The 19,531-nt window shown below is 38.1% G+C and overlaps 1 protein-coding gene across 2 annotated transcripts in view; it reads left to right on the top strand.

Annotated features, from left to right (window-relative positions):
- Positions 1-19,531, top strand: part of ASCC1 (activating signal cointegrator 1 complex subunit 1) — a 99,729-nt gene that overhangs the window by 40,475 nt on the left and 39,723 nt on the right. For both annotated transcript variants that reach the window (XM_059899278.1, XM_059899279.1), the window contains exons 6-7: positions 8,186-8,322; positions 14,813-14,932. In XM_059899278.1, the coding sequence (XP_059755261.1) occupies positions 8,186-8,322; positions 14,813-14,932 (257 nt within the window). The remainder of the gene's footprint in view (positions 1-8,185; positions 8,323-14,812; positions 14,933-19,531) is intronic.

Here is a 19,531-nt window from a genome sequence, read left to right on the forward strand (position 1 = left end):
GAAGATGATATATGTGAATATAATTTGAGGATTATTTTTTTCATTTCTGGCTCTCAGCACGTACTGTCAAGGCTGAGTGCTGTAAATTATATATGTTCTGGGTGCTACACATTTGGATCAGATTCATAGGCATTTTTTTCTTAACTCTCATGTAATGGAGCATGACCTTTGGGATCTGAGTCTGAAGAGAGACTTCACTTCTGCCAGCTGATAGCTCTGGCAGATGTACCTATATTATATCCCAACTGTGTGGACAGAATGGTTTGAGTTCTTACTGGGGCTTTAAGGAAAAAAAAGTGGGCTAATCCATACTTCTCTCTACTGGCCTTTTCCCCAAGCATGACATTTTTAGATTTCACTATTCCTTGTTAATTGTTCATTCTGATAGCACTGCCAGCAGTTCTGCCCCCGTGGACCCCGAGAGCTGGATTAAAAGTGATATCAGTGAAGGCGCTGTGATCATGTGGTGACTGCTGATAAATCATGGAGCTGCAGTTTGAATGAGAGGGTTAAGGTCTTGCACCTGGGACTGCTGAGTTAGAACTCGACTTTGAACTCTGAACTGGGGCTTAGGCCTGCACATAAGCTTTCTGTGGAGGTAGCTTTTGCATGCATTTTTTTCCTTAGATGAGGTCTTATTTAACAAATAAAGAAACTGAGACTCATAGATGTGACTTAGCCGTAAAGAACCGAACCCCCCAGTCTAGATAGAACCACCCTAGGGAATTCCTGTTACTTCACCCTTTGCTTCTGCTTGCTGGGTGGAAGGTCACCACCGTTAGAATTTTCAGGCGCCAGCCTGGGTGGCCAACCTAACGAAGTAAAATAGTTCAGGCTCCGAGTAATGGTGAACTTGGAGCAGGGCCCAGTGTAATTAAACCCCTGGAGAAAAGAATTTGTTGTTGGCCTGTATTCATTTCAGTGAAGAAGCTTGTGGGTAGAAATATGATATATTCCAAGCAAAGAAAAATAGTGGCTCTAGAGATCTATGCCATTGCCTTGAAGATTGTTTGGTTCCACATTAAATTTAGATAGTTCAGTAAGAGAAAAGCTTTTCTTGGTAGATGGCATTCCTAGGCAGGGTAAAATTTAGGGTGTTTCTCCATTTATTAAAAGACTGTCCAATAGGGTTTCATATGCATTGTATAATCTACAATACAGTTAAAGCCTGTTTGAACTCTTATGACTCAGAATTCCCCCAAAGACTTCAGTTTATGTTGCCTTTAGGTATCCCGTGGGTTCCTTTCCTTGCTCTTTTGTGTTCTCTCTGTTTTGTTTCCCAGTATTTACTATTTTTGTGGCCAGGGAACTCAAGTTGACTGAAGTGGTAGGCTCCCAAAGAAAAAGGTAAGGGAAGAAAAGTTCTAGAGCTTCTTTTTTCTAGATAGTAAGATAATAAATTTATGTTGGTTTAAACCACTAAGTTTGTGGTAATTTGTTATAGTAACAGTAGGATACTAATAATTTTAAACTCACAGAAAAGTTATAGGACTAAGGATAGTACTCTACTCAGATTCACTTGTTGTTAATATTTTACTTTGTTTTATCATTCTCTCTTTCTCTTTTTTCATTCTTTCTGAACTACTTTAAAGTGCATTGCATATGTCATGACCCTTTACCCCTAACACCTCAATATATATTTCCTGAGAGTTGGAATTTTTTTTACATAATAACCGTGTGCATTTTCCCATGTTTGAGTCATTTTTATTTTTGTGAAGTGTCTCTTTATGTCTTTTGTCTATTGCTCAGTAGCATTTTTAGTCATTTTCCTTTGATTTTTAAAAGTTCTTTATATATTAGAGATATTAACCCTTTATCTGTGATATATGTTGCAAATATTTTCTTCTAGTGTATTGTTTGTCTTTTAACTTTGCTTATATTTTTTGCCATGTAAAAGTTTTCTCTTTTTAAGTAATCAAATTTATTGGTCTTACTGCATCTGGATTTCTAGTCTTAGTTTGACAGCCTTTTTCTACATTCAGGTTAAAGAGGAATTTACCCATGTTGTTTTCTTGTATAGTTTGTTTTTTTACGTTTCAGTCTTTAATTTGGAGTTTATTCTTGTGTGTGGTGTAATGAATGATTATAATTTTATTCTTTTTCCAAATGGCTGTCCAGTTGCCCCAGTATCATTTATTAACAAAAATCATATTTGCCTCAGTGGTTTGAGATAACAGCTTTGCCATCCACAAAGATTTCTGTATCTACATGGTGTTTTTAACATTATATGTTGAAAGACCTTTGGGAAGTCATCAAATATGAAAGGTCAAATAAGAGTTGATCAGAGGTCAAGTAAACTATTCCATGAGGATAGCTCTCAACAGGTTGAGTTATAGGTGAAAACTTGTTTCAGGATTGCTAAGATGCTCTTAAAAAGAAAAGGCATACACATTTTTATATTTAACAGCTTTATTGAGGTACAGTTTACATACCAAAAAACCCACCCATTTCAAGTGTACAATTCAATCATTTTTAGTAAATTTATGGAGTTGTGCAATCATAACCATAATCTAAATGTATTTCTAGAACATTTCTGTCACTCCAGAAATGTCCCTTATGCCTATTTGCAGACCCAGCCCTAACCCCAGGCAACCATCTGTCTCAGTCTGTACAGATCTGCCTCTTCTGAATATTTCACATAAATGGAATCATATAATATGTAGTTTTTGCATCTGGCTTCTTTTACTTAGTTATTGTTTTTGTAGTTTATTCATATTATTACATGTGTATGTTGCCCAGTAGTATTTCGTTGTATGACTGTACTAAATTTTGTTTATCCCTTCACCAGTTGATAGACATTTGGATTACTTCCACTTTTCGGTTCTTATAAATAATACTGCTGTGACATTCACTTACAAGTTTTTATGTGGACCTACATCTTCATTTCTCTTGAGTAGAGTCCTAGGAATGAAACGTCTGGGTTGTACTGAAAATTCATGTTTAACTTTTTGAGGAACTGCCAAACTGTTTTCCAAAGGGGCTGCACCATTTTACATTCCTCCCAGCAATGTATTCAGCAGTTCAGTTTCTCCATATCCTCACCAGTGCTTGTTATTGTCTGTCTTTTTGATTATAGTCATTCTAGTGAGTGTGAAGTGATGCCTCATTTTGGTGTTGATTTGCATTTCCTAAAAGACTAATGGTGTTCAGCATCTTTTCATATGTTTATTAGCCATTAGTATATCTTCTTTGGTGAAATGTCTATTTAGATACTCTGCTTATTTTTAAATTGGATTGTGTATCATTTTATTATTGAATTTTTAAAAATTTAAAAATATTTAACTTTATCAGATATATGATTTGCAAATATTTTTCTCCCAAATAATTTTTTCTCTGTGGCTTGTCTTCTCACTTTCCTAATGTATCTTTTTTTTTTTTTTATAAATTTATTTCTTTTATTTATTTATTTTTGGCTTTGTTGCGTCTTCCTTGTGGTGCACGGGCGTCTCATTGTGGTGGCTTCTCTTGTTGCAGAGCACAGCCTCTGGGCGAGCGGGCTCAGTAATTGTGGCCTGCCAGCTCAGTAATTTTGGCACCCGGGCTCTAGAGCGCAGGCTCAGTAGTTGTGGAGCACCGGCCCAGTTGCTCGCGGCATGTGGGATCTTCCCGGACCAGGACTTGAACCCGTGTCCCCTGCACCGGCAGGTGAATTCCCAACCACTGCTCCACCAGGGAAGCCCCCTAATGTATCTTTTGAAGCACAAGTTTTTAACTTTGATCAAGTTCAGTTAATCCTTTTTTTCTTCTTCATGGGTTATGCTTATGCTTTTGATGCTCGTATCTCAGAAAAGACAAGGATTAAAACTACTTTTCATGGAATTATGAGATTTGCCTTATTTTCAGGACTAGTCTGGTGATCAGACTATTGTGTGAGTTTTGTTGAAATGTATAATGCCTTGCCTCTGGGTGATGGCCTCATTGTTCCAGAGTCCTTTGGGCAACTATTACTAGAGAGGCAGAGTAATATTGATCAAAAGTGTAGGCTTTGGGACCTGACTACCTGGGTTTGAATTTTAACTTCATCCCTTCCTAACAGTGTTACTTTGGGAAAGTGGCTTTATTTCTCTGTGCCTCAGTTTCCTCATCTGTAAAATGGGGATAATACTATTGGGTTGGCCAAAAAGTTCATTTGGTTTTTTCCGTAAGATCTTATGGAAAAACTTTTTGGCCAACCCAATACTTTGCTCATAGGGTGTTTGTGTATAAAAAGTTCATAAGAAATGCCTGGGGCAGAGTAAGGCTAAAGAAATATTAGCTTGTATTATTAGGGGAGCAATTCTCAACTGTAGTTTGGGATGGGGTTGTGCATATTGGAATCATTTGGGGGGCTTTGCATGCCTTTCTAAAGTGACAGATTCTGCCATGGGTTACAGCAGCTGGGGTGATAAGCATTGCACTTAGCCTTCCTTGACACACTTAAAGTTGATTGTTCCTTAAAATCACTTTCATTAAATGAGGAAGTTTGGGTTGATGTGTAGAATTATAAAACTCTTCATCAGCTGTAAAAATAGCTCAAGCTCCATTAACACTCAGAAAATGAATAATCTATTAATTCCTCTTGCCAAGGCAAAAATCAGGCAGTCTTAGGCAAACCATGAGCAGGATATAAGCTATCTGCATTTGATAAATACATTTTTCTGCCTTTGGGGTGGTTTATTAGTCCAGGGATCAGATTATGGGATAAAAACTTGCAATTCAGAGATAGAAGAATTCCTGCTTTGCTCTTGTTAGAGGATAAGATTCACAACTTTTTTTTTTCTTGTCTTCATTTGCAAAATGAGTTTAATGAAATTTGAGACCTAATTATCTTCAAAAGGGATTCATGATCTGATATGGGACTACTATCAGAATATATAAAGAATCCTTATAACTCAACAATAAAAAGACAGAAAATGGGCAAAGGATTTATAGACATTTCTCCAAAGGGGAGGTACAAATGTCCAACAGGGACATGAAAAGATGTTCAGCATCATTGGTCAATAGTGAGAAGCAAACAAAACCACAATGTGATAACACTTTACACCTACTAGGATGACTATAGTAAAATTTAAAAAGGAAAATATTAAGTGTTGGTGAAAGAGTAGAGAAATAGGAACCCTCGTACATTGCTGCTTGGAATGTAAAATGGTTCAGTTCCTGTGGAAAACAGTTTGGTGGTTCCTCAGTAAGTTAAACATAGAGTCATCATAGGACCCAGCAATTCCACTCCTTAGTATATATCCAAAAGAGTTGAAAACATATGTCAACATGGAAACTTGTACACAAATGTTTTTTGTTTTTTGTTTTTTAATCTATTTATTTATTTATTTATTTATTTATTTATTTATGGCTGTGTTGGGTCTTCGTTTCTGTGCGAGGGCTTTCTTTAGTTGCGGCGAGCGGGGGACACTCTTCATCGCGGTGCGCAGGCCTCTCACTATCGCGGCCTCTCTTGTTGCGGAGCACAGGCTCCAGACACGCAGGCTCAGTAGTTGTGGCTCACGGGCCCAGTTGCTCCGCAGCATGTGGGATCTTCCCAGACCAGGGCTCAAACCCGTGTCCCCTGCATTGGCAGGCAGATTCTCAACCACTGCGCCACCAGGGAAGCCCTACACAAATGTTTTTTAAAGCTGCATTATTAATAATAGCCAAAAGATGGAATCAATCCAAATGACCATCAAGGGATAAATGGATAAACAAACTGTGTTATATGCGTACAGTGGAATATTATTGAGCCATGAAAAAGGATGAAGTACTGATATATGCTGCAACTTGAATGAAGTTTGAAAACATGCTAAGTGAAAGAAGCCAGACACAAAGGTCATATATGGTATGATTCGTTTTATTTGCCATATCCATTATAGGCAAATCTGAAGAGACAGAAAGCAAACTAGAGGTTACCAGGGGATGAGCAATGGGAAATAGAGAGTGATTATTTAATAAGGATGAAGTGTTTTTATGGGGTGCTGAAAAAGTTTTCAAACTAAAGAGAGATGGTGGTTGTACAACATTGTGAATACACTAAATACCATTAAATTTTGTACACTCTAAAATGGTTAATTGTGTACTAAGTGAATTTCTTGTCAGTTTAAAAGTGGGGGAGACAGAAGTTTTAAAGTGCAAGGAATGATTATGCTAGAAAAGGATGACCATATTTGATGTGGCAACTCCAGTGTCTGGATATCTCTCCAAATTCATTTTTTACTCATCTTTGCTTGGGACAGTTTATTCTTTTTTTAATAAGTTAGTTTCTTTCTTTCTTTCTTTTTCTTTTTTTCTGTCTTTCTTTTTCTTTCTTTCTTTCTCTCTTTCTCTCTTTCTCTCTCTCTCTCTCTTTCTGCATTGCTGCACACGGGCTTTCTCTAGTTGTGGCGAGAGGGGGCTACTCTTCGTTGAGGTGCTCTGGCTTCTCATTGTGGTGGCTTCTCATTGCGGAGCACAGGTTCTAGGCGCGCGGGCTCTAGAGGGCAAGCTAAGTAGTTGTGGCGCATGGGCTTAGTTGCTCCGCGGCATGTGGGATCTTCCCGGACCAGGGCTCGAACCTGTGTCCCCTGCATTGGCAGGCGGATTCTCAACCACTGCACCACCAGGGAAGCCTGGGACAGTTCTGAACACAAAATATTTTACCTGAAAATACTGCAGTGTCTGCTAAGATAGAAACTGTTTTTTATAAAGAGTATATTATCTTTGGGGAAGCCCATAAGAGGCCCAGTTGCTCTGGAACTAATAAAGCTGATGAGGAACTAAAGCTATTCTTAGAACCTATAATTAGGTAGCATTCTGTTTTTCCTGGGCATAACATTTTGTCAGGCTACCAGTTCATTTTTTAAAAAAATATTTCTTTATTGAAGTGAAATTCGCCTAACATAAAATTAACCATTTTAAAATGAATGATTCAGTGGCCTTTTGTGCATTAGCAGTGTTGTGTAACTACCAACTCTGTATCATTCCAGGTGTTTTCATCACCCCAAAGGGGAATCCCATACCCATGAAGCACATACTTGCCAGCACTTGTTTTCCACTTTTTTGATTATAGGCAGCCTGATCGGTGTGCAATGGTACCTCATTGTGGCTTTGATTTGCATTTCTCTTAATGACTGAAGAAGTTGAACATCTTCATGTGCTTGTTGGCCATTTGTATTTCTTCTTTGGAGAAATATCTACTCAAGTCCTTTTTCTTTTTCTTTTTTTAAAAAAATTAATTAATTTATTTATTTTTGGCTGCGTTGGGTCTTCGTTGATGGGTCTACGTTGCTGTGTGCAAGCTTTCTCTAGTTGTGGCGAGCGGGGGCTTCTCTTTGTTGTGGTGCGTGGGCTTCTCATTGTGGTAGCTTCTCTTGTTTCGGAGCTCGGGCTCTAGGCGTGCAGGCTTCAGTAGTTGCGGCATGTGGGCTCAGTAGTTGTGGCTCGCGGGCTCTAGAGCACGGGCTCAGTAGTTGTGGCGCATGGGCTTAGTTGCTCCGCAGCATGTGGGATCTTCCCGGACCAGGGCTCGAACCCGTGTCCCCTGCATTGGCAGGCAGATTCTTAACCACTGTGCCACCAGAGAAATCCCTTTTTCTTTTTTTAAATTGAGTTGTCTTTTAGTTGTTGAGCTTTGTAAGTGTTCTTTATATATTATAGATACTATATGACCCTTGTCAGATATATGGTTTGCAAATATTTTTCCCATTCTGTAGGTTGTCTTTTTCACTTGATTTTTTTTTTTAACTTTTTACTTTATATTGGAGTATAGTTGATTAACAGTGTTGTGATAGTGTCTTTTTCACTTTCTTGGTAGTCCTTTGATACACAAAAGTTTTAAAGTTTGAAGTCTAATTTATCTGATTTTTCTTTTGTTGTCATACTATTGGTGTCATATCTAAGAATCCATTGCCAAATCCAAGGTCATGGAGATTTTCCTCTCTTTTTCTTCTAAGAGTTTTATGATTTTATGGTTTTAGCTCTTATATCATTGATCCATTTTGACATAGGTTTTGTATATAGTATACGGTATGGGTTCAAATCATTCTCTTGCATGTAGATATTCAGTTGTCCCAAAATCATTTGTTGAAGAGACTCTTCTTTCCCCATTAAATTGTCCTGGCAGCCTGGTTGAAAATCAGTTGGTCATGGATGTATGGGTTTATTTCTCTGCACTCAATTCTGTTCCTACCATGTACTTTTGTATGGGCTGAGTTTCTTGTTTTTTTCCCTTTGATAATAGGATCACGGGGTTGATAGCAGCATTTTCCAGAATCCTAAAAAGCTTCACCTAACTATTGGGATGTTGGTGCTTTTGAGTGAGCAAGAGATCCAGCAGACATGTGAGATGCTACAGCAGTGTAAAGAGGAATTCATTGAGTGAGTAATCCACAGGAGTGGGGAAGGGTGGTCACCCTGTACTGGCTTCTTTCTGGTATCACAGACTTGTTTTTGGACTAGGGAGCTGGGTGACATGGGAACAAAATTTGTTGACTCACCCATTTGTAACACTTAACATTGGATTATTGTCTAAAAGGTTTAAAATGGATTTAAAGCATATATTTACAGATTTGTGTGGAAAGGCTCTACCTTAAATTTTACCAGTTCAGTTGGCAAATTTTGTTCTTTAACAAGGACATCCCATTCTTTTCTCAAAAAGGAAATTCTCTTCATTATCTATAGAAGAGTGTAGGCTACCATATTAGTTTTCTGTGCTGCTGTAACACATTACTACAACCTTGGTGGCTTAAAACAACACAAATTTATAATCTTACAGTTCTGTGGGGCAGAAATCTGATAGGGGTTTCACTGGGCTAAAATCAAGTTACTGGCAGGGTTGTGTTCCTTTCTGGAGGCTCTAGGGAAGAATCTATTTCCTTGTCTTTAAACTCCTGATTTAGAGGCCACCCACAGTACTTGGCTAGTAGCCTCCTTCCTCCATCTTCAAAACTAACAATGTTGCATCTGTTTGACCCTCAATCTGTTACATCTCTCTCTCTGGCCACAGCAGGGACAGGTTCTCTGCTTTTAAGGATGTGTGTGATTTAATTGAGCCCACCCAGATAATCCAGAGTAATCTCCCCACCTTAAACTCTTTAGCCTTAATCACATCTGCAAAACCCTCTTTGCCATGTAAGGTAGTATATTTAAAAATTCCGAAGAGTAGAACATGGGCATCTTTGGAGGGCCGTTATTGTGCTTACCATAGTAACTCAGACATTATAACATGATTCCCTAGGAGAGTCTTCATTGTATTTTGGAAATGCAGTCTTTAATTTTCTTTTTTTTAATAAAGGTAATTTTGTTTGAGTCAGTAAGGATACCAAAAACTGTCCAAGCAGTCGGTTTTGGCTCAGGGAAAACATTGCTGTTCTGACGGCAGAGTTGTTATTCTTTTTACTGTAAGATTTTAATTTGCATATACATCTGACCTAACAGCTCTGTTTCAAAGGATCATCTCTTCTGAGCCCCCCTTCCTTTGCTCCTTTTACTTCAGATTGAAGCAAAACAAGAGGAACTTGAAAATTAACTCACTTGAATAGTTTTATTTTTATTCAATTGTAAAATACAGGTCCTATGCTATTCTGACATGGCCTTGTAGAAGTGGGTTACCTGGTTCATTGGGTAAAACAAGGTAAAAGGATTTAAATTTTTTCTCGAGCTATGTTGTATATGAAACTGTAATACAAAGACTTATTTGTGGGCCAGTCTCTTTTTTCCATTAATTGTTTTGAAGACAAAATATTTTTCTTGAGCAAAATCGTAAGCTGATCGTGTTTGCAGCTGCCTATTCTTTCTGAATTTCAAACAGCAAAGAATACTTCTTTGTCTTGTTCTTTGCATAGTGATGGGCAACTGTTTTCTATCTTACCTAAAATTCAAAATAATTTGGTGTTTGTAATTAGATATTTACAGTTTTCCTTGCATAAAATAAAATTTTATGCTTTACCTTACAAAGCAGAGCAATTTTACCTTGTTTAAAAATCACTTCCGGTACTTTAACTTCCCAGATTACTTTTTGCTAAACAAAACTGAAAGCAGCTGCATTTTTTGGCTGCCATTAGGATAATCCTGCTAACAAAAAAATTAAAGGCGGATAAAATATTTGTTTAGAGAAGTATTTGGTTTTTTACCTTATGAAAATCAGGTCACAGGATTTTAATCACTGAAGACTTATCCTGAGCTATGTGAGGATTTAGTTGAGTTCCTCCCTTTTATGTCTCTTGGTGTCTTTTGTGACTAAATGCCAAATCTGAACCCTTTAAGCGTGTCAGAGTTGGTGTGCATAGGGAATGAAGAGCAGCCTTAATAGTTCCTAAGAATTTTTGACATGACAGGATGAAAACAGTAATTGTAGTTTTTCAAATTCAGCAAAGCTTTTGAAATAGGACACGTTACCCTGCCAAAAATCTGCAATGCAGGCAAAAATTTTTTAAAGTTGCTCTTTTCAAAAAGCTGGAAAGGTTTGAAACCAGCAAGTAAAGCAGGCCTCTCCAGCCTTCTTCTCTCACCTTCCCTCTGTTATACACACTTGTTTTAAAAGTATATAGTGCAAAATTAATCTACCTGATTGGCTAGGGGGGTGAGAATCAGAATTGGTTGTTTGTATTGTCCAGAAGTGCCTTGTTTTCCTAAAAGGAAGAAAAGCCTCCTTAAAAAAAAAAAAAAAAGGATACTTATAATAAAGCCCTGGTGTAAAATGTATTACCTAACCTCTTTGTCTTCCTTATTCTTCATCTTCCATCTCAGTCTTTGTACTTGGTATGCTTAGAAAAAAATGTCAATAAATAATTGCATTTCTAACCTGAACCTTTTATGATGTAAAGATTGCAAATTAAAATATAAAGGTGGAAAACGTTGGAAATGAATAGTCTACTATATAACATGCTGTAGCTTAATTTAATGGCTTTTTAAATTGAGGTATTAAATGTGGCTATATTGGTGTTTAATTAAAATTGTGGTGATACACAGATATTTTAAAGAAATGGGTGGTTGGATATTCGTTTTAAATTTGGGGGTGGTATTTGAGTTTAAGGGATGTCACCTGACCAGAAATAGAACTTTGATTTCGTTTCTTAGGCTAAAAGCTCATGTAGCTGTGTAGATTTCAAATGAATTATTCATGATGTTCAGTACGTGCTGAAGCACTAAATGTGTCCCTTGTGACTTTTCTTTGTGATATGTCGAACACAAACAGTGCCATGTCTCTGAGTATATAGTCTGACAAAGGTGCAGCTCTTCTTTAGCTCCCGTAACACTCTACTCATACCTAAGTGTTCCCAGTAGGCCTGAAGTAAAACCAAATAAGAAGTTAAAAAGGAACAAGAATGAGGAGAGAAGAAGAGGAAAAATACTCATGGACAAATGTCCCTAATTATTGCCTCAGATGTCTCTCCATTGAAGAGTGTGCTCAGTGGTATCCCAGGTGGCATAGTTTGGTCACCAAGACAAAGAGCATTTATCAGGCAAACCATTGGATTCTCTCCTGCTCTTTAATTCTCCCTCTTGATGAATCCTAGGGATAGGTTGGAAGAGTTTGTTTCTACTTGTAAGGCAGACTTTGAATCTGTTTCATTGTTTTGTTTTTGGTGCTGCATCTAATTCCAGTGGTTTGAGGTAGTTTAGAGTGAGGACATATATACAAAAGAAATGTTAAAGTCAGACAGATTAGAAACCATAAAGATGGAATGGGAAGAAAATTCTGTCTAAAAACCGAGGTGAGATAATAATTGTACTAGAAGTTTAACATTTAGTGGTGTTTTCAAGCATCAGTGTACTTGAACTATGGGAATTCCTGACAGGCCAGTGGTTAGGACTCGGCGCTTTCACTGCCGGGGCCCTAGGTTTGATCCCTGGTGGGGGAACTAAGATCCTGCAAGCTGGGCACTGTGGCCCAAAACACAAACACACACACACACACACACACACACACACACACTTGAACTAAATTCCAGATGATAAAAAGGAACATAATTTTTCAGGAGAGAATCCTTTTCTGGTTCTCAACCCAAGAAAAAGTTGTATAAATCTTAACATAAAGAACCCAGACGATGATGAGCCGTGTCTTCAACAGGAGTTTGGCAGAAGATATAAAAACATTGTTCACGTTGCTCTTTCTTGTATTGACCCCTGGAAATTGAGGGTGTAACATTAAATATAACCCAGTAAAAACATTTTAGTGGGAAACTAAACCAGTGGTATGGTGTTTTCTGGTGATCTAACTATGCAAGGTTAGAGCTGAAAAATCATAGAGGAATGTACATTTAGTATTAATTTTTTTTTTCCCAAAAGTTTTGTTGACTGCCCTTTGATAGGATTTAATGGCAGTCTTTCATATTGAATTCTTTGGCTATAACTAGAAATGGAGATACACTGTATTGGCTGGCTATCTATCTATCTATTTATTTATTTATTTCTGCATTGGGTCTTCGTTGCTGTGCGCGGACTTTCTTTAGTTACGGCAAGCGGGGGCTGTTTTTGGTTGCAGTGCACGGGCTTCTCATTGCAGTGGCCTCTCTTGTTGCAGAGCACAGGCTCTAGGCGCACGGGCTTCAGTAGTTGTGGCACATGGGCTGAGTAGTTGTGACACATGGGCTTAGTTGCTCCGCAGCATGTGGGATCTTCCCGGACCAGGGCTCGAACCCGTGTCGCCTGCATTGGCAGGCGGATTCTTAACCACTGCACCACCAGGGAAGTTTGTATTGTTGATTGAAGCTAAAGACTTCAATCAGATAATAATTCAGAGCTTGATTTGTGTTTTGGAATATCCCACTTATTGAAGGTGGTTATAGGGATACTTATGATCGAGGTCGTAATTTTTCTCATTCAAGTGCCTGTCTAAAATAGTTGAGTTATTTAGTTTCTTAAAAAATTCTGGTCTTGTGCAATAATAATGGCCTTGGTGTTTTAAGGGAATCTTTACCATTAGGATTCCTAGGCTATAAAAGGATCTCCCTGGGCCTCAATTAAATATCAAGAAAACTTTTTTGTTTTGCCTTATTTGGAATTATTTTTTGATTAATCCTAACAGTCTGTTGTCTTTGAGCCAGTACCACATTTTATTCAATGACAATATAGGCGTGTGTCCACGTTCTCAAAATTGTTCAGGACATCTTCTCCCTTTATAGTGGTACATCCAATCAATGTTTATCAGAGATTTATGGAGTACCCATTTTATATAAGGCACTGTCCCAGGTGCTGGGGATATAGGAGTAGAAAAGATGGATAGGGTCCCTGGCCTCATGGGGCTTGGAGAAGGCTGTTTGGTGAGCTGATTTTTAGCTGGGTTTCAGGTTGGCACAGCAAGGCCTTTACTAGTTGAAGCATAAGTCTGTTTAAGGGGCCTGGGAAGAAAGCAGGATGGTGGGTCTTACTTAACATAAAAGAAATACATGTTAGCTTTAGAAAAGCCAAAATTTGCAGATAAACAGGAATTCCCTGGCTGTCCAATCATTAGGACTCCATGCTTTCACTGCCAAGGGCACGGTTTCGGTCCCTTGTTGGGGAACTAAGATCCCGCAAGGCGAGCAGTGCGTCCAAAAAAAAAAAAATTGCAGATAAACAAGATGTAACTTGTAATATTACCTGAAGATAATTACTATTAACACTTTGGGGCATGTACTCCCACGCTTTTTTGTTTGCATATATGTATTTTTTTTCTTTGAGGTGTAATTTACTTACAGTAAAATGCACAGATGTTAAGTGTAGTTGATGAATTTTGATAAATGTGTACACCCATGTAACTTCACCCAAATCAAAATGTAGAACATTGCCATCACCCTAGGAAGTTCCTTCATGCTCTTTTCCAGTAAATTCACTTCTCCTAAAAGTAACTGCTGTTCTGATTTCTGTTACCACAGATTAAATGTGCTTGTTCTCTAATGTCATATAAATAGAATCATTCAGTATATATACTTTTGCGTTTGGCTTCTTTTGCATATATGTGCAGTATATACACTTTCTGTGTTTGGCTTCTTTTGCATATATTTTTTATTTTAACTTTTTAACGAATAATACTTTACATGGTTCAAAAATTTTAAAGTACAAAGGATATGCAGTGAAGAGTTTCCTTCCTACTGTTATCCCACCAAGCACCCTGATCTCCTCTCTAAAGGCAACAGATTTTAGCAGTTTCTTTGTACTATATCCTTTCAGAGATTTTATGTATGTACAAGCATATAAATATGTATATATATTAAATTTTTTATCCCCATCTTTTGCACAAATAATGGAATTGATTAAATATTTCATCAGGAGTTGCAAAATGGTGATATTCTAATTCCGTCATTACCTCTACATTTATCAGTTGGAATTCTTCTGAAAGAACTTTCCTTTATTGGCTGTGGTTGGAATGTACCTGAATTTATAATTATTTCCTTGGGTTTGGCTCCTAGAAATAGAATTGCTTGGGCAAAGTTTTTCTATTCTTGAAGGCTTTTTATAAATATTGCCATATTGCTCTTAAAGATGTGATACCAGTTTACACCTTCACTGTTGTTATATGAGTGAAATACTGTCTGCAATTTGTAGAAATAATAAGGTAAAACCGGAGAGATGGGCAATGTAGTAAATGTCTTCGTCAATCAGAACTGTCATCACTAGGCCTTTTCTGAGACATTTCTTAGACATGCTAATAAACTGGTATTGGGATAGATATAGTGTGACTTTGGAAATACTTGTGGTTCTAGTTTGTGTTCATTAAACATGTATCAGTTTTGAAATTAGAAGGACGGTTAAATCATGTTAGTTAAAAAAACCGCAACAACTTCATTTTTGTAATATTTGACTATGTATATTAACCATATTTCAAAATATAATAGCCCTCTTAACTTAAACAGTTACAAAAAATCTAATGTTTTTTCCTTTGCAGTGACATTTCCGGGGGCAAACCCCTGGAAGTAGAAGTGGCAGGGATAGAATACATGAATGATGATCCTGGCATGGTGGATGTTCTTTACGCCAAAGTCCGTATGAAAGATGGCTCCAACAGGTATGCTTCTGGAATACTTCTTTGTTTTAATTGAGAGGTGCCTAGAAGAATCCCTGGGAGTTCAGGTAGTTTTGATTCCTTTTCTTTGAGGTCTTATTATTGTAAGGAGTGTGTAAACTCTTTCTTTTTCTGAAATAGTAAGTTAATATCTTGCCAGAGGAATTTGTTGTAGGAAAAAGTATCAGACTTTTAGTTTGATAATTATTGAATTACTTGGATGGTAGATATTGATAGTAGCGATCTAGTTTTTATGGAACTCAGTGCTTCCTTCATGTTTTCCAGGATAATAGGAGGCAGGAAGGATGGCATATTAGGATGGTAGTTTCAAAAGTGACATAATGCAGATCTAGTGAATACCAAGGCAAAATAGGGATGATAACTATACAAACGTCATAGGATTATTAGGGTTAAATTAATATACATAAAATGCTTAGATCAGTGCTTGGCACATACTAACATCATCAGAACATACATTAAAAATGTTTGCTATTTTTAATTTTTTTTATTACCACACCTCGATCCCTACTGGGAATTCTCAGTCTGCAACGCAGGCTATTTCTGAGGCTAGCCTAGGCATCCAGAGCCCTTTGCAATATTAGTACCATTTATTAGTCTGTGCAAGGCCTTTGGCGAGCAGAGGAGCCCAACTTGAACTGGAAGTTTGTTTTTGTGTGGTCTTTTCTTTAGGGCAGGGTAGAAAAGAACTCACACTGAACAAAAAACCCTCTAGGGAAAAATCTGTGTCTCTAGGCAGGCCCCCAAATTGATTTGCTTTCCTAGAGGATCTCTTGGAAGGTTTCTCTTATCTCAATTTGAATTGATGATCTCAGTTATCTTCTATCTCAATTCCAATGGAAGTGAATTTTGAGTGTAAGGGAGGAAAAAAATGGTATGGAATCAGTTTTTGTGTGTGTGATGTATGTCAATTATATCTCAATAAAACTGGAGAAAAAAAGTGTCTTAATATCATTACTGGGAATTCCCTGGTGGTCCAGTGGTTAGGACTCCACGCTTTCACTGCCATGGGCCCATGTTCAATCCCTGGTCGAGGAACTAAGATCCTGCAAGCCATTTGGTGCAGCCTAAAAAACAGACAAACAAAAAAACAAGTTTTGTAAAGTCCCCTCCCCAAATCGCAGTGTCTAAGGGACTTGTACACCTCTTATTTAATTCAATATTAAAACTATTTGAACGCCTCCTTTGTGCAAGGTATTTTGAAAGACCATGTAAATTGATACAGAAATGAGTAAGACATGGCCCTATTTTTAAGGCACATTCAGTCATTTGTGCTTCTTTATGTGAAGAGACACTGCTCAATGCAGAGGCATGGAGGAGAGGCCATGTTATAATAAAAACACAGTCAACTTTCTTTGTATGATTTCATATATTTTAGATGAAAGATTCCCTTAAAATGCTTGACCGTGAAGTGCCTGACCTTTAAAAGAATGGAACCACTTAGATCAAATTTTTCCTCTGGAAACAGAGCTGGGACAGTGTAGCTACACTTATTGATAGATCCTTGGATTTTGTAAAACCTGACTGTGTAGGGAATTTGCATTCAAATTACTTAGTAGTCAGCTGTTGCTAAGACTTAAGCATTGAACACAGTGGCTATTCTGTTCTGTTTCTTACTGTCACAGGCCTCCACCCTTGCCCCTTTAGAAGAATAGCTTCCTCACATTATACTGAGAACATGAAGCCAAGTCAGCTTCCTTCCTTTTTCCCTCACAGTCCACCTGTTTTCATCACACCCACCCCACTCAATTTCACTCTCTTTCTGAAGAATTGCATAAGTTTTCTCTGATGAGGCTAATCCCTTTACTTATTCTGGGACCCCATTCCTTCTTATCTCCTCAAAGACCTGACACCATCAATTATTCCACCCTGCAGGGCATTTTCAGTGCCCTTTTCCCTCAGGCACTTTTCAAATGCCCAGGATGTGAGATGCAGTAGACCCTAGGGCTTCTTTCTTATGGAGGAGGCAGATGTTGGTAACTAGAATACACTAGGTTGAGGGCTGTGATTGAGATTCTAGTGGTACATAAATGAGCAGCAAAACTCTGCCCATGTGTGGGCAAATTTTGTAAAGGAGGGCTTCAGAAAGGAGGTTTCTTTACTGAATAAGGAGTTTGCAGGCTGAGGGAGTAGCATGTTAGGAAGAGGGAATAAATACTAAGTACAGATCTAGAGGCAGTGTTATATGCCATGTAAAAGGAATGTTGATTTTCATTGGTCATTTGTTTATTCAACAAAACTTTATTAAATGCCCACTGTGTGCCAGACACTGTGCTAGCTGTGAATATAGAATGGTCAGTAAAGGGACTTCCCTGGTGGTCCAGTGGTTAAGACTCTGCGCTTCTACTGCAGGGGCTCAGGTTCGATCCCTGGTTGGGGGACTAAGATCCCACATACCTCTCTGCATGGCCAAAGGAAAAAAAAGCAAGAATGGTCAGTAAAGCCAGACACAGTTATTACCCCCATGTAATTTACAGACTAATGGAGAAAACAGATGTTAACAACACGTATATATATCATTGCAAAGTGTGATAAAGGTGAAGCAGGGGGAAAATGGTGCTCTTTTAAAGACAGAAAATATGGCAGTTTAGATTGTGGGAGGGCAGGGTAAGGAAAGCCTCTTTGAGGAATTGATAACTGAATTGAGGTCTGGAGGAGTGGGATTTTTCAGGCAAAGGGGTGGTGGGAAATTCTAGGCAAAAGAAAATGCAGAGCAAAAGCCATGTGGCAGGGAAAAGCCTAGCAAATTCCGCGTATGGATGAGACATAATGAAGGAGAGGTAGGGTCACATGAGATGTCCATGTGAAGAGATTAGAGGGGCTTGGATTGAGGCAGTAGCAAAGACAAGAGAAAAAAGAATAAATACAAGCAGAATAAATAAAGAGAAATCCATATCAGGATAAATCAGGATGGAAGTGCAGAACACTAAAGACAAAGAATATAAAAGAAGTCACCTACAAAGGATTGACAGTTATCCAGACAGTGGACTTGTCAATATCAACAACAGAAGCCAAAAGACAGCGGACTGTTTTCTAGAGAAAATAACTGTCAAGCTGGAATTGTTTACCCAGAAAAAAAAAAAATCTTTAAAGAACAAAAGTGAAATAAAAACTTTTTGTGTCCAGATGCTGTCTTTCCTTCTTGTTATCCTTCTTTTTCTCAAATAGACTCTAAGATTCTTGGAGGCAGGGGGTTTGTCTTATTCACTATAGAGTATTATGTGATAAAAACAGATTACAGAACAATTTGTAAATATACATTTACTTTTTTCCCCTCAAAAGTGGGAAGAGAGAGTAAGAGAGAAATAAACCACTTAGTCTGAATATATAAGCATCTTATCAGTGGTTATTTTTGGATAATAAGTAATTTTTTTCTTTTAGCTTATCTGTAAGATTTTTTAAAAATATAAACAATGTTCATAAAGCAGGCAACTGTTACAGTTGTTCAGGGACACTTGGTATACTTTGTCATACCAAGGTCAGTAGTAATCAGTATGTGCATGTAAGTGGTAGAATTATGGTTTGACCTAGCTGTGTTTGACTGTAAAGCCTATGCTCATAGTGGGGCAAAAAAAGATTAAAAATAATTGGAGGGCTTCCCTGGTGGCGCAGTGGTTGAGAATCTGCCTGCCAATGCAGGGGACACGGGTTCGAGCCCTGGTCTGGGAAGATCCCACATGCTGCGGAGCAGCTGGGCCCGTGAGCCACAGTTACTGAGCCTGCGCGTCTGGAGCCTGTGCTCCGCAACAAGAGAGGCCGTGATAGTGAGAGGCCTGCGCACCGCGATGAAGAGTGGCCCCCGCTTGCCACAACTAGAGAAAGCCCTCGCACAGAAACGAAGAAGACCCAACACAGCCATAAATAAATTAAATAAATAAATAAATAAATAAAGCATGACACAAATTAAGCAATGTGAATACCATCAAGCTTTAAAAAAAAAAAAAAAAAAAGAATAATTGGAGACAGACCACTCTTTTGAGAAGTTGGGTGAAAGGAAGATGAGAGAGATGTAGTTAGATTCTACAACGTGCAGCTCAGCATCCCTGTAGCATCTTCCAGTTTGCCATCTTCCTTTCATAGCTGAGCTTCTTCTTTTTATATTGTTTTCTCTCATAAAATTAAAGCCTTCCAGATGGGTAAAGTGAAACTTAAATGGCTCCCTTTCCCCTGCTCTGACTCCCCCTGTGTTCCTCCCCAATAGGTTGTAAGCAGAGCAGACACTGCGGAGAGTCGCTGTCCATGCGTACTGTTTTACACAAACTGGATCACATTATTCATGTTGTTCTATAGCTTGTTCTTTTCATAAAACATAACCTAGACATTACTTTTATGTCAGTGTCTATAGATCCTATGATCTACTACTACATCAGCCTTTCTAAGCCATAGCTTATATACAGTAGGACTTCCCCTTGCTTAAAAATCTCCCATCATTTCACATCATCCTTTGAATTAGTTCATATTCCTCAGTCTAGCAGTCAGTATCTTCCAGGATGAAACCAACTTAATATTTTAACTTGATCTTCCACTTATCTTGGACTTGCCCCAAGCCCTAGCCAGCTTCACTGCTTGTTGATGATCCTTTGT

The sequence above is a fragment of the Balaenoptera ricei genome, chromosome 16, assembly GCF_028023285.1.
Source record: "Balaenoptera ricei isolate mBalRic1 chromosome 16, mBalRic1.hap2, whole genome shotgun sequence".
Taxonomy (NCBI): domain Eukaryota; kingdom Metazoa; phylum Chordata; class Mammalia; order Artiodactyla; family Balaenopteridae; genus Balaenoptera; species Balaenoptera ricei.